Source organism: Labrus bergylta, chromosome 7, assembly GCF_963930695.1.
Source record: "Labrus bergylta chromosome 7, fLabBer1.1, whole genome shotgun sequence".
NCBI lineage: Eukaryota > Metazoa > Chordata > Actinopteri > Labriformes > Labridae > Labrus > Labrus bergylta.
The window spans coordinates 16,999,150-17,012,995 of NC_089201.1; the positions used below are offsets into that span (position 1 = coordinate 16,999,150).

The following is a 13,846-nucleotide window of genomic DNA, read 5'->3' on the forward strand; positions in this document are numbered from 1 at the left end:
TATGGAGATATTAAGACGCTGTGCTTTCTTTGATTTAAGTATTTTAAGAACGAGTGGCAGCAGTATTAGATTCACAGTTCATCATAGTACGAAATGTGTCTAATGTAGGGTGTTGAATTTTGATTTAGCAGTGCTATTTGAATAGTTTAAAGGCAGAATGTGCAACATTTTACACATAAATAAAACAGACATCAAGTACCGGTATGTATTTCCTCTGTAAATATCTCTGTGAGTCATGACTGTCTACAATGAGTGAGACAGGCAAGTCGCTGTGATGCTGTCTGAGCCGTATCTACAGCGTGTTTAAATGGACGGGGCGGCCGGCCGGCTCATACACTTGCGTATAAAAAATGTTTAATTGAGGGACTAGAGAAAGGAAGAATAACATACTGTACTCACTGCTTTCATTGAAAGTCACATAAGCGCTACCATTAGCCTGCTATCACAACAATGCAGCTCGAGACAGGGACCTTTTTGTCCGCCCCTTGAGCTTAGTGCTCAATGCTTAATTATGGTGCGTTCCAATTTGATAACTCCTTTGTGCAAACATGAGTGGAGAGAGGTTGGAGGTGTATCGCTGGAGGAGAGCGGAGGCTTCAGATTAGCGGAGGTGTCGTCAAACAGCAACTTGTTTTGGTTTAATGCTGGTGCTCAAGAGCGAAATCCACTGGATCAAAAAGTCACTCATTCTTCCTCTAAATCTAGGGTATAAGGACATAACATATTTTCAAACACAAAGGTGTGTTTTTTTTTATAAGCCTGCATGCTCCTTCTGTTTTTATTTCTTTAGAGTTCTTCTAAATAAAACATTTTATAACAACTGTAGTAATATTGCATTATAACAGTTGCAACCCAGTTTGTACGCTTCACACTTTTTAAAATTATCAGAGCCAGATTTGATTCAATGTCACACACTCCTTTAATGCTTGCTTTAAATCTGAGCCTCAGGTGTTTCATGTCAAACATCTGGATTTAATCCAGCACAGAGCAGAGTCAGAGAAATGCAGAGACAGCATGCAGGCTGATGGGCTGATATTACACGTTTGGAGAGAGAGCGAGCACCCTGTCTTCCTGACTGCACACTTAGTGATTCAATTTGTGCTCCATAAGCACCTTTGCTGAGTCTTGACCTTTAGTGGTTTATGGTTTGCGCACATGCGGCTGGTGTCGAAGTTAATAGCCCGCTCACTGAGCTGCATGTGAGCGTTAGAAGAAGAGTCAAAAGTCGGTCTTTGAGGAAACGGCCCTCGCTCGAACACATATACTGTGTGCCATTATGTATTCCAACCAGGGCGTAACCTCCTGTTATAAAGTCAGCTTATGACTGCTGACGCGTTCCTCCGCATGTGCAATGCAAGTATAGTGACTGTAACTGAAATATAGACCAGAGAGAGAAGTTTTTACATTTAATACTTTTTGTATAGTCCCTTAAAATCAATGAAATAACGGCTGAATAAGTATGAGGATGGGGTGCACTCCCAATAGAAACACAGCACCCAAATTGGATAAAACGGGTTCACCTTGAGGATTGATCTCTGAAATGTTTGCTGTGCTCAGGAACTAATTATATTTCAAATTGAGTATGTGTCTCAATTTTAAATTAGCAGATCTATGTCATTTACTGTAACATAAATCAACATTGGTATATCTACAAACAATTCATTAGTCCACTGCCAAGCTCTGGTGTACGCGTTTGTCTAGTTTTGCCGCTCGTTATCCGTTTTTAAGACCCAGAGATGAAGAAGACACAGGAGACATGAGGTGTACCATCGGAGGAGAAGAGAGAGAGGAGTTGTGTTCACATAATTGGGAAAAACTGCTTTCTCCTGACACCTCCTCTGTTATGTTTTGTCTTCTCGGCTGTTTTTCAATTTTTATTATCCTGAGCTCATGGATACCCCCGCACTGTGTGGGCAGCACTATGCCAAAAGTCTGCCAACAAGCAGTGAGCCCAGCCTTTGATTGTGCTGCAATTACAGATGGAGCAGATTCTAATAATGTGTGTTTTTCTCGAGATGTGAGGAGGGCATATATGAAGAGAAAGAACTTTATAAAAGTTGTGCTTTAAATATCCACGTTCAGAGGTTACACCAGGCCAGCTGCAGAAACACTGTTTGTGTCACTGGGTGGTTTAATAAGGAAGCTGTTAGGTGGGGGTTGTTTCTGTTTGTATAAATCCAATGAAGAAATCGTGAAACAGACTGGAGATTATAACACCGTTTAATCGGCCGAGGTCAGACAACTTCATCAAACAAGCACGCTTCCAAATCACTTGACTGACAAAGTGCTGACAAAGTAACAGTGTTCACAGTGCTGCTTATATTCTGTCAAAAAGGTGCAACCCACAAATTCCTTTCCATTTGGGTACATCACCATAAAACAATAAAGATGACATGACACTGATTTGTATACGTAACAACTGTAGACTCTCTGTCTAGCAAACAGTTGCTGACAACATATGCTTGGCTCCTATCCAAACATAGATCTGCTACTACTTAGGTGCTTCACTCATATAAGTTTACAGCTTCAGACACCTAAAAGTAGGAGTGTTAACAGGTGGTAGGCAGACTTGATTAATACATTTCACGAAGTTACAAGATTAATGAATTTCATGAAAATTCGTACTAACAGAAGCGTTGGCAAAGGAAAAAAAAAAGCAAAGGTGGGATAAGATATTTTGTAAACTGTAAAATCTGGAATAAAACTTGCACCGGTTTATAAGACGCAGTCTGTTTTTGAAGGTCTCCCAGAGAGAAAAAAAAAGGTTTAAAATGGAGCTCAGCGTAAGTTCAAGCAGGACGACTGGTTTCATTCAATTTCTTCATTCAGCTTAGCCCCTCCCTCTCTACTAATATCAGCACAGTGTGAGTCTACAAGAAAGCTTCCAGCCCTCCTATTAACTCAACTCTCAAGAATTCACATTGTGCAGTTATAAAGCTCAGAGGACACGGCTTTGTGTCATTTCTATGTTACTTAGATAAGATAAAAAGAAAGAGTTTGTCTTACAGTTGTTACCTGCACCTCTCCTCGATCCGAGCTGTGTTTCACTCTTTCAGTTAACAAGGACTTTAGATGGCAAATGAAATATTTTCTGAAATAACAGCTCTCTGAAAACAAGGACTTTTAGTTTAAGGTCATAAAGGTAAGGGCCCAAGGATAAAAAAAAATCCTTTAAGGTAAGGAAGTATGGGACCCCAGTTAGGGCTGTGCTAAAAAAATCAACATGGCAATATATCATCATGTGCTCCTTGCAAATACATGTATCCATGCAGATGTTACAGAATCGATACGGCTGCAAAGCTGTCAGTTTGTTGTTTTGTAATAAATGTAAGGTGTTGTTTGAGTATCTGATTTTTACCTCGTAGATGTGGAACTGTGATTGGCTTCTGGACATTTCTCTGTAGCTGGTGCTGAACTCTCCGATAAAGTCGTGGCTGTAAAACAAAGACACAGTTCAGATTTCCTTACAGCTGAGAATAACCCCCTCTGTAATGATGCTGTGTCATTAAAAGCTCAGAAGCCCATAAAATGGTTAAAAGAATAAGGTGCTTGCTTAAGGACAAAAGATTTTTTAATGTCTTTGTAGTGCAGTAAAGTATTCTTCAAAGTGCAGGGAAAATCAGGGGGAGCACTAACAAGCTCCTTGGCAACCGGAGGCGTGGGTGTAGCAACCAATTTCATAATTTCATGGATATAATCAACGTGGTTGGACTCGGGGTCAGAAATAAATCGGGGCTCAGGGCCAAATGTCCTTGAAATGTGAACAAAAAGTCTTGTGAAAATAACGAGGCGGGGGGGCAAACGATGGCCCTGAATGCTGGGAATTCACTAGCTTTGACAGTCTTTATTCCCCAGCTGACAATATTAAGTAATCTGTCAAGAGACTCTCCGAGCAGTATTAACAGCTAATATGATTTTAAAGCAGCGGGGAGTGATGTGAAATGTAGCACTCTATGCTTATATTCTACCAAACTAGTACGGAGACAAACAAGAGGGGGAGCAAGGGCAGACATTTCTGAGAGGGATTTGTGACAATAATCCCCAAAGTGCTTCCCTAGTTTGCACATTATGCTCTTAAAGGGATAATATGTAGAATTTTATTAGAATGTTTACATTCAAATATCTAAATTAATAAAAATTGAATAAACCTACTGGATGTTGTATATTTTTGGTTGAGTACTTACATTACCTCAAATATTTCCAACAGTTATCAAAGCCAGAGAAATCAGTCATTTTATAGTTGGAAAGGGACGTGTCTTGTTGTGGCGGCCCTCCTGATAAGCCGCCATGACAGAGACAACATGTTTATCGTTACCATGGAAACGCTGGATGTTGGGTCAAAGAACGCTGCATAAGGAAGCGGGAGCTGTTACTGAAAGCTGCCGCACTGTTGCTGTTTGTGCTGCTTTGTTAAAAACGCCATGTAAATTATACTTGTGTATATTTTCTTCCTCAGGTCGGTCTCGCCCGTTCATCTTCACGATGGTCTAAGCAGGATTAGTTTTCATCGGGGGGATTGATTGAGAGCCCCCTGGCAGAGTAATTGACAAACTGTGTGTTTAAATGTTCAGAGTTTTAATGTTTTGGGAGCATATCAGTGGGATCAGGTAAAAAATGAATCTTTTAATTTAAAAATGGCATGAAGACATTATTAAAGAAACTGTAGTGCAGAAAAAGTAGAAGCATCGTTCGCTCACCCTCCATCTCTGTCCCAGTCGTACACCTCCACCTTAATGCTCCTACAGGAAAGGACGAAAGGGACGAAAGGAGAGAAAATCCCATTAAAAACCAATTAGCATCCATTAGATTTACAGTCTTTCTGCTTAAAAGGCTGGAAACTGGTCCGTGGAAGGCTGGCGTCTTAAGTGGTCAGGCCTACGTAATGTGAGAGGAGAGTCAGTGAGTATTCATTTGAAGGTCGTTGTTAGAACAACCTGGTGTAACCCAAGGAAATACAAATAAGAGCTACCTGTGTGTGAATCGATGGTATATGCTCCTTTAGGAGTAGGGTTGCCACCCGTCCTGTAAAATACGGAATCGTCCCGTATTTTACACTTTGATATTGTGTCCCGTTTTGAATTAAACGCGGTTTGTCCCGTATTTCCAAGATGCCTTGAACTCAGCATCATTCCGCCCACATTCAGCCGGCTAGTTCCCGCCCCCTCAGAGTGTCCGTTGGTTTGTTTGGTTCTTTTTTGGCATGAGCAATGAGAGCTCTTTAGTGATTGGGTGAGAGAAAGTCATACGAGTCAGAAGGAAACATGTCTGCAGCTGCCTCTGATACCCGCACCGTGCACCATTGAAACATAATCGGATTCAGAAATACAGACGTGAGTAGAAAGTAATGCCTGGCTTGACAATGTCAGTGAAAATGAAGATCATTTAAAGAAAACTATTGTAGGCCTACTTAATATATTTTTTCCGATGTTTATAGATAGGTTATTCCAGTATAGTTTGGACATCTACTCCTCCCCTCTATGTTACAGCAGTGTTAAAAGCACTTCAATAATACTCTGTTCATGAATCAATGTTAAGTGAATAACTTTATTTAAAGTTTAAGTTAAGTTGTAAATTAAATAGGCCTAGCTAGTAGTAAGAAGTAAAGTAATCTGCTGAAGTCCTGTTAGGTGCATTTAATTGTGCATACATTACTGTATCTGCCTTTACACTTACGTTTTTTGTTTGTAAATTATTTTGGAAAAAAAGTGTTAAAGGTCCCATATTATGCTTTTTCTGGTTTAATATGCCCTTTAGTGTGTTTTCCAAATGCGGCTTCTCCTACGTCCTCCTGTTAGCTGTAGCATTACCCGCATGTAACGCTCGGTTCTAGCCCCCCTCGATAAAAATTTGTCAGTGCAACGTCATTGTCAGTGTGAGATCACTGATCTAAGCCCATTGGCTCGTTGTGGCAAGCCCTGCAGCTCATGTTGAAATTTCCGAGACACATACTGAGCAACTGACCAATAACGACGTGGGGTCTAACAGTGTGGGCTCAACAGAGTGTAGCGAACGGACTCAGAGCGTAGAGGGAGCAAGGAGGAGCAGTACATGAAAACAGACACTTTTTTCGGACTTCAGCTATTGTGAATGTACAAAAGTAGGTACATGGATTAAATATACGAACCCCAAAAAGGGCATAATATGGGCTCTTTAATAAAGCATGATGTCATACGACAAAGTATGACTCTTAATACTTCATTAAAACAACGTTTTAAATCATGATATACCACCACTGGTGCCCCACACCACCGTTGGGCCAGTGGTGGTCAGGCCCCTACTGAGTTGCACCCCGCTGTGGGGTGTCCTTTATTTTTCTGCTTGGAAGGTGGCAACCCTATTAAAGGAGTTCATATGATATCATCCTCGTTTTAATAAAATCCTTGTTTATTCACGAAAACGCGGGAAAAGAACCACACTGCCCACCATCACAGTGCCACAGCGACTCGCTGTTACTATGGCAATGCTTCCTGCCCCTCTGCGCTGTATACAAACGGATAGTTTCGATGCTAGGCTAGCTAGTTAGTTAGCTAACAATTTTTTTTTTACTAATAACCTTGTATCTTGCCTCTTTTCTTTGTACCTTGGCACCATTGCAAATTAGGGTTTTCCGAGGATTTAAATAAAATAAATGATGATATAGATATATGATAAAATAGTTTTAACATTACATTAATAACATTATCAGGGAAACGTTTATGTTTGTGGGATTCCTTCAGTCTTCAACTGTACCTGTCGTAGTCTCCGTTACACAGCGCTCTGACAGGAATTTTAAATGCCTGCCACACCGGATCCAGAGTGTTCTTCACCACTTCTGTCTTGTGGCAGATGGTAAACCTGTCAGAAATACAAAAGCTGTTAGCAGGTGCTACATCTACTTTCAACACCAGTCATCCACAATTGAAATACAATATAGTTTAACAATAAACAAGGAAGAATAAAAGTCTTCAATGAAAAAGCAGAACAGCTTTTTTTTTATCCATCTCAGCAGGCTGAATGCTTTGTCAGTATCTGTATCTGTCTTGATTGACAGCTGGTAGCAGGCTGCAGAAAAGCTGGTCATCCCAGCATTAGGTCTGTGAAGCTTAGTGGCATTTTTACAACGTAGTGAATAACTGTAGCTGGTCAGCTTTGCTAGCTAGCTTTGCTGAGTTACCGCTAAGTAGCCTCAAACTGTTCAGAGAGCTTTCTCTTCCTTCCCCTTCCTATTCCTTACACTCTCTGATGACCGTCCTGTGGTATTTGGTCATTGCAAGTTATTGAAAAAAGGAAAGAAAGCCCCCAAAATGTAAAAACTTGCAACTGGTCACTGAGCTATGTCTTACAATTGTACTTACAATTCAAGTCATTTATTGCTTTCACTCGGCTTTTGACATATGAGTCCCCACAGAGTTGTTCTAGTACTGATCAAATAATCTTTGGTGCAAGGCTAAAACATCTAATTCTCAATGGTCAAGGCGTCCTGGCGATGTAGCGGAGGGGGCTGATACATCAGCAGCACAGAGAGCAGTTTAGATCCAGTTCAAAGCTACACCGAGTTCATTTGTATTCATTTTTATTCTTTCTGAATCAAAGTCAAGTGAGATAAAAATCTACCGGTCACTTTGGCCAGAGTCAATTGTGATGAGATTCTGCAGATAAAGCTTCATCTGGATGCAAAACATGATGATTATTTGAGAATGTTCAGCACCTTGGTCAGCTTCTGTTGTTTTAAAATCAGCTTTATGAAAACATTTGGATTGAATTAAGAAGAAGAAGAAGAAGTTGGCATTGTCCTTCCTGTTTACTGCACTGCAGCCTGTTATTTGTTAAGACAAGACAGCTATGTATAAATGTGGTGAGACTGCTCTGTACACGCTGATGGACCTTGTCTCTTTGTTATCAAAGGTAGTTTTTATATTTAAGAGCTTTCCATAAAGCATGATCTTTGGCTAAAATAACCACTTCCTGCTCTTTTTCTGTGTGGCACCTAGTCTGGCTCTTTGTACGCGTGGCGTGCGGCTGTTAAACCCTGCGGCTGAACATTTAGGCTGCTTCACTAAATACCCAGCTGCACAAAGAGAGAAAGTGTGTCTCCTCTAAGACGCTGAAGTCGACCTGAATAAAAGCATCTGCGGGGCAAAAGAAACTGCGACCCCGGCATACAGTCTTCACTTAACTCAATCTTATCCATCCTTTCTCCCTTTATTTTCCTCTTGTCAGCTCCGATCTATTATCTCTGCTCATCCCTCCTCCTGCCGCTTTCTCCTGTTAGCGGCTGGACGCCATAAGTCACATATACAGCACAGAGAATTATGTAACATCACATAGGCAGTTTAGACCTTATATCCTCTGTATGGAAGCTTTTTGGAGCATGAAAAAAAAAAACACTCACACTCAGACATATTTACATGCTGTGTACATGTGTTTTGGTTTCAGCTTGAGATGGCTGCTTCTGATAATTCAGCAAATTGACGTCCAAATAAACCACGGGCAAGCAGCTTGTCAACTTACGATCCGTCTTCGTTACTGCGGTAAAAGACGAGGAAGGGATCCGATTTGCCAAAGAAATCCTTCTTGTCCAGCTTGTTGCCACAAAACTGCAGCATCACCGACTCCTGAAAAACAAACATCAGAGGAGAAAAGTGAACAAAAAAACGCATCGGAAAGAAACAGACTCAGTGCGCAAAGGCCTTTAAGCTGGGTATTGGACAGGGCCTCAGGATGTGATACATATTACGATACATTTTTAATGTTGTTATGTGTTCAGTGAGTTTTTCTGTAACAGCTGTAAAAAAAGGAAAATAAATGTTTCAGTGCACAGGAGGTTTATTTGTTGTTGCTGTGGTATTTTTTTAAGATTTAATTTGGGCCTCTTTATGTCTTAATCTCAGAGATATGACAGTTGAGCGTATTGAATCGAAGTTGAAAATTCTGTGGTCATGACAACCGTAGAGCTGAACATGGCCGCTGCGTGTCACCTGCCTGTGCTCGAGGTAGACGCTCAGTTAGGCGAGGCGGCTTTTGAGTGAATTTCTTTTGAATTCTTTATTATAATTGAAAGGTAAGACGGGAACAATATAACATATATTTATATGAAAAGGATAGTGCATGTTGTTCCTGTCGTTTGTCCTTTCTGACTTCTCACTTTCCAGCAAAACAAAGTAGAAATAAAGATTATTGGGCTTAATTTTATCTTGACATAACTGTTACACTTGTAAATTAGCTTTGGTGCTTTTTTCATTACCTTTTCTTCTTCTGGGTTTTAATACAAACCATCAGTAGGTTTCTACCACACACACACATGCTTTTATGTTACTTGTACCGTGTTTGTTTTCCTGTGTGTGAAATAAATAAATGAATACATTTATTTTCATGATAGCTCCTTAAATGTAAAATGCAATGATGTGCAGGGATTCCGTTTTAATTAAGTGTTTGTATTGATGCTCCTCATCTCATTGAATTCCTCTGTTCTGCTTGTTAAGTAGGCCGTTTTCTTTTGTTTCCTCGGATGTGTTTGGAAAGCACCCAGCAAAAGAGATGTCAGACTTCTGTGCCAACTTCTCTGATGACTACAATGCATACATATTGCATGAGGAGAAATGTCAGAAGAGAAATTGATGCATCTGCCTCTTGCACGATGGTTTTCTCTCCTCGTGCTGGTCGATACGTTGAATCAAAAATGACAGCTCAGAGCCATTTCTCTTTGATTTGAAGGGAAGGACACTAGAATGTGACATCCACCTCAACTGCAGATATCTTGTTTGGAGGAGGTGACGCATCTCGAGGTGGCAGAAACACACTTCAAATCAAATAGGACCCCAAATGGAAAGATGGTTTCCCAGATACTTAGTTTTAGAAAAAATTCCAAATGTCTGAGGTTTAATAGAAAGACGGATTCAAATAAGAGTCTGGCTCATAAAAATGTTACTAAAAATTGGTTTCGCTTGCATTTGTTGAAATCTTACAACATGAACAAAAGTTTTTTTTTCTTCAGAGCTGATAGAAAATAAAACTGAATCTCTGTGTGAGTGAGACTCTTATTCCTGATGAAGCTTATTGGATCTTTATAGAATGTATAAAGAATGGACAGTACATAACCTCGCCTCAAGTGGAGCTAATAAATGTAGAGCTCCCCCTTCTGACTGGCTACAGTATCGGTCATAAACCCCGCCTCCCCCATGTTGGCAGATGGGACATGGGAGTAACTTTAAAATCAAAATACAAGTTAAATGTTTTGCTGCTCAAACCCTGCTTTTGTTTTGATAGTTTAAGTGTTTATTTATATGACGTTTTTATCACAGCAGGAGATACACTTTCAGTAGCAACTTCCGCTTCCTTATGCAGCGTTCTTTGACGTAACATCCGGTGTTTCCTTGGCAGCGATAAACATGGCGGCTGCCCTGACAAGACACGTCCCGTTACAACTCTTAAATTACTGATTTCTCTTACTTTTATAACTGTTGGAAATATTTTAGGTCATTTAAGTACTGCACTTAACAAAAAACATTTTTTAACATAGGTTTAGTCCATTTTTAATGAATTTCGATATTTTAATGTACATATTGTCAGACAATTCTACATACTATTCCTTTAATTTGTTATTTGATGCTATAAAAAAGGCATACAATGGTGTGATTGACAGCTCTGTTGACTGATGTGGCTCCTGAAGAGCTGTGTGCACAGGGTTAAAAGAGAAGAGGAGTAAAGGGAACAAGACACATGAAGAACACAAACACATGACTTATTGAACTTAACATAATGGCGATCGTTTGCTTCAAACTGAGACGAGAATCTGCTCTGCTGCTGACTGTAACGACCCGGAGGATTTTTGCTGGTTTATCGATAAGTTCAATGTGTGCTTTTGTTAACAGAAGTGGCCTGACGTCAATACCACAGCACTTCCAGCCGATCACTGCTGAACAGACTCCAAATGCACAATATGTCAGCTGCTGCAGATAAAAAGTAGTTTGACTCCATCTTTGAACAACGCGAGGAGGCTAAGGCGCGCTGTCCATCTCTGCATACAGCCTACCATAACAGCAAGACAGTGATATTATATGAAGGTATACTTTAATATATGTCAGCATCAAATGATATCCCAAGCTCGTATCAAGGCAAAAAACACATTTTAATGTTTTGGTAAAAATCAGGAGCCCAAACTGTTAAATCGTGGCAGGAGGAAAAATCAATGGAGAGGAGCGCAACAAACATCACCACGGCGACGACAGCAAACGCGAAGCATGCTTGATTTGTGGCAAAAACACAAGTGCTTATACAAAAATGTCCTGTAAAACAAGCCACAATCCAAGTGACAAGGATTGGACTGAAATTGCTAACAGCTAGCCACATTTAGCTTAACCGTCTTGTTTGTGTAATCTTAAGTCTCGTTTGACCAATGACCAATTTCACGTTTTGAGTGTCGAGACTCTGGTCGTTGGTGAATGATTCCTTTAGTGTGTGTTGTGCTGAGTTGGATATCTCTAAACCTGTCATTATGTGTCGTCATGTGTGTGCCGGGCTTTAGTCAAAGGGAGAGTTGAAGTTTGTTTAATTGGTGTGAAATTGTTAACAAGTGTAGAACCTGAAGCAAAATGTTCTTATTAAAACCAGACTTGTGTCACAAAGGAATTATTTAGTAATTAAGAAAGTTTTAGGTCTAAACCAAAAGTTTTTTAATATGTTTTTTTTTTCCTTCAGATTAGTAGAGGCTTGTCACTGGTTAATTAGAGGAAAAAGTGCCTTAAATGAATCAACAGGGAAGCCAGACAGACTCTTACCCTGCAGTTGCTCAGCTCTTCTGCTCTCACTATGATGGTGCCACATTTCTTTCCCGGTATCCCACTAGAAGAAAAAAACAAAAGAAGAGAGATAGAATGGTTTTAGAGATATAATGAGGAAATCTGTTATTTAAAAACACACTTGCTCTGCGTCTTCCAAATGTGGCTCAAAATAAGTTCTAACTTACTTGAAACCCACCCAATACTGGGCGAAAGCGACTCATATCGATCACATACAATTACGTTGGGGCGGCAGTAGCTCAGTCTGTAGGGACTTGGGCTGTGAACCGGAGGGTTGCCGGTTAAATTCTCGGTGCGGACCAAATCTGGAAGTTGGTCTGGTAGCTGGAGAGGTCACTTCCTGAGCACTGCTGCTATACATTCATGAGTGTCCATTTGTTTTGGTACAAACTTTATTAATCCCTGAGGGAAATTCTGGTTTTACACGCTGTTACTGAGAGACATGCTTCTCACACACATAGGCCCAAAACATACACACATGCACAAACACAACCTTTGGACATGCATTAATGGAGAGAAGTCAGAGTGGGTCTGCTACACAGGGAGCCGGCCGGAGCTGTTGGGGGTTCAGTGCTCCTCTGCAGTGCTCAGGAAGTGACCTGGCACCTCTCCAGCCACTAAACGAACTTCTATATTTTTGTCCCCATTGGGACTTTAACAGGCATCCCTCCGGTTCCCAACCCAAGTCCCTAGAGTGAGCTACTGCTGCCCCATATGTTTGTATAAATATTTGTTATTTGCAGTGATCTGTATATAATTGGTTATATTACACTGACCTGTATATAACATTATATAACATATTGTATAAAATACTTTAGTTTTTGCAGTGTACAAAGTAAAAGTATGGTAATTCTTCTGCACATACTCCATTACTTTCAGTTTATTATTCTGCAGTACATTATACACTGTTAATTCATTCATTTATGTGTATGCAATGAACAACTGCATGAACGTTCAATAAAAGATGTACTGGACTGGACTAAATCTAACCTTTTCTAATCTCCACCCATAAGGAAAGTTTGTTCCCTGTTTTGTTTACTTTATGAAGCTTTATCCACCACACATACTGGATGCAGGAAGTTTGTTTTTTAAACAATAATAATGAAACTTTAGGAGAATGTTAATTATTCTGTGGTTAAAATGTCAGCTGATTGCAACAAGAGACCCCTGCAGACAAGCAATCAACTTTCTCGACTTTTTTCATAATTTTTCACATTTACATTCAGGGCCTGATTGTGTGTAGATAAATATTAATTAATGCTTGATGAGGACCTTCAAAAAAAAAAAAATCAACATGAAAATAACACCACATCCAGTGACATTTCAGCGCCGATGTTTGTTTACATCCTGAGCTGGCGAGGCGTAATGCTCAGCCAATAAAGCCAAGGGAGACTGACCACTAAAAATAGACTGAATGAATGCCACAAACCCCGGGCCTAATTCAGAACGACGAGGAGGAGAGATCATTTCATTTGGATAAGTGATGTTCAGTAGCAGCAGAACAACAGATAGAGAGCGAGACTAAACAACACGTGAGGAGAAACTGACGAGAAATTGATGCAAGGCCTTGATGCTCCCCGCCCGTCACCTGAGACTCACAACTGTCCTTTGATGCAAAGGGAAGAATTGAGGGATGTTAATTTATGATGCGAGCTGAGAGATCACTCAGAGAGAGGGGGCAGAGAGAGAGAGAGATGGAGAGAGAGATAAGAGAGAGAGAGAGAGAGAGAGAGAGAGAGATGGTTAGAGTCACAGAGACAGGATGGACAGAGCAAGATGGAGGAGGGGATGACAGGCTGAAAACATCCGCTAGAGGTTTCCACTGACATGGAACACTTTTTAATGTTTTAACCTTTTGAGCTCATAATCAATATTTAATGTGTTCATAATGAGGCATATATATGTATTTATGATTTATTCCAGTCTCATATGGTGTGTGTATTGAATATAAACCTGTACTGTACTAAAAACTCTATTTAATAAAATGAATGGTTTATTTTTTTTTCTGCAACATAAACGGTGCAAAACACAAATATTGTCCCTTGAGATGGTCGGATTTCATCTCAAGG

The 13,846-nt window shown here is 40.2% G+C and overlaps 1 protein-coding gene across 1 annotated transcript in view; it reads right to left on the reverse strand.

The window, feature by feature from the left end:
* The window catches only part of LOC110001861 (copine-8-like), an 83,684-nt gene that overhangs the window by 24,037 nt on the left and 45,801 nt on the right, over positions 1–13,846 (reverse strand). Inside the window, exons 7-11 of the mRNA XM_065956905.1 lie at positions 11,757–11,820; positions 8,491–8,594; positions 6,730–6,834; positions 4,698–4,739; positions 3,359–3,434 (exon numbers count right to left, since the gene is read on the reverse strand). Of these exons, the coding sequence (XP_065812977.1) occupies positions 3,359–3,434; positions 4,698–4,739; positions 6,730–6,834; positions 8,491–8,594; positions 11,757–11,820 (391 nt within the window). The remainder of the gene's footprint in view (positions 1–3,358; positions 3,435–4,697; positions 4,740–6,729; positions 6,835–8,490; positions 8,595–11,756; positions 11,821–13,846) is intronic.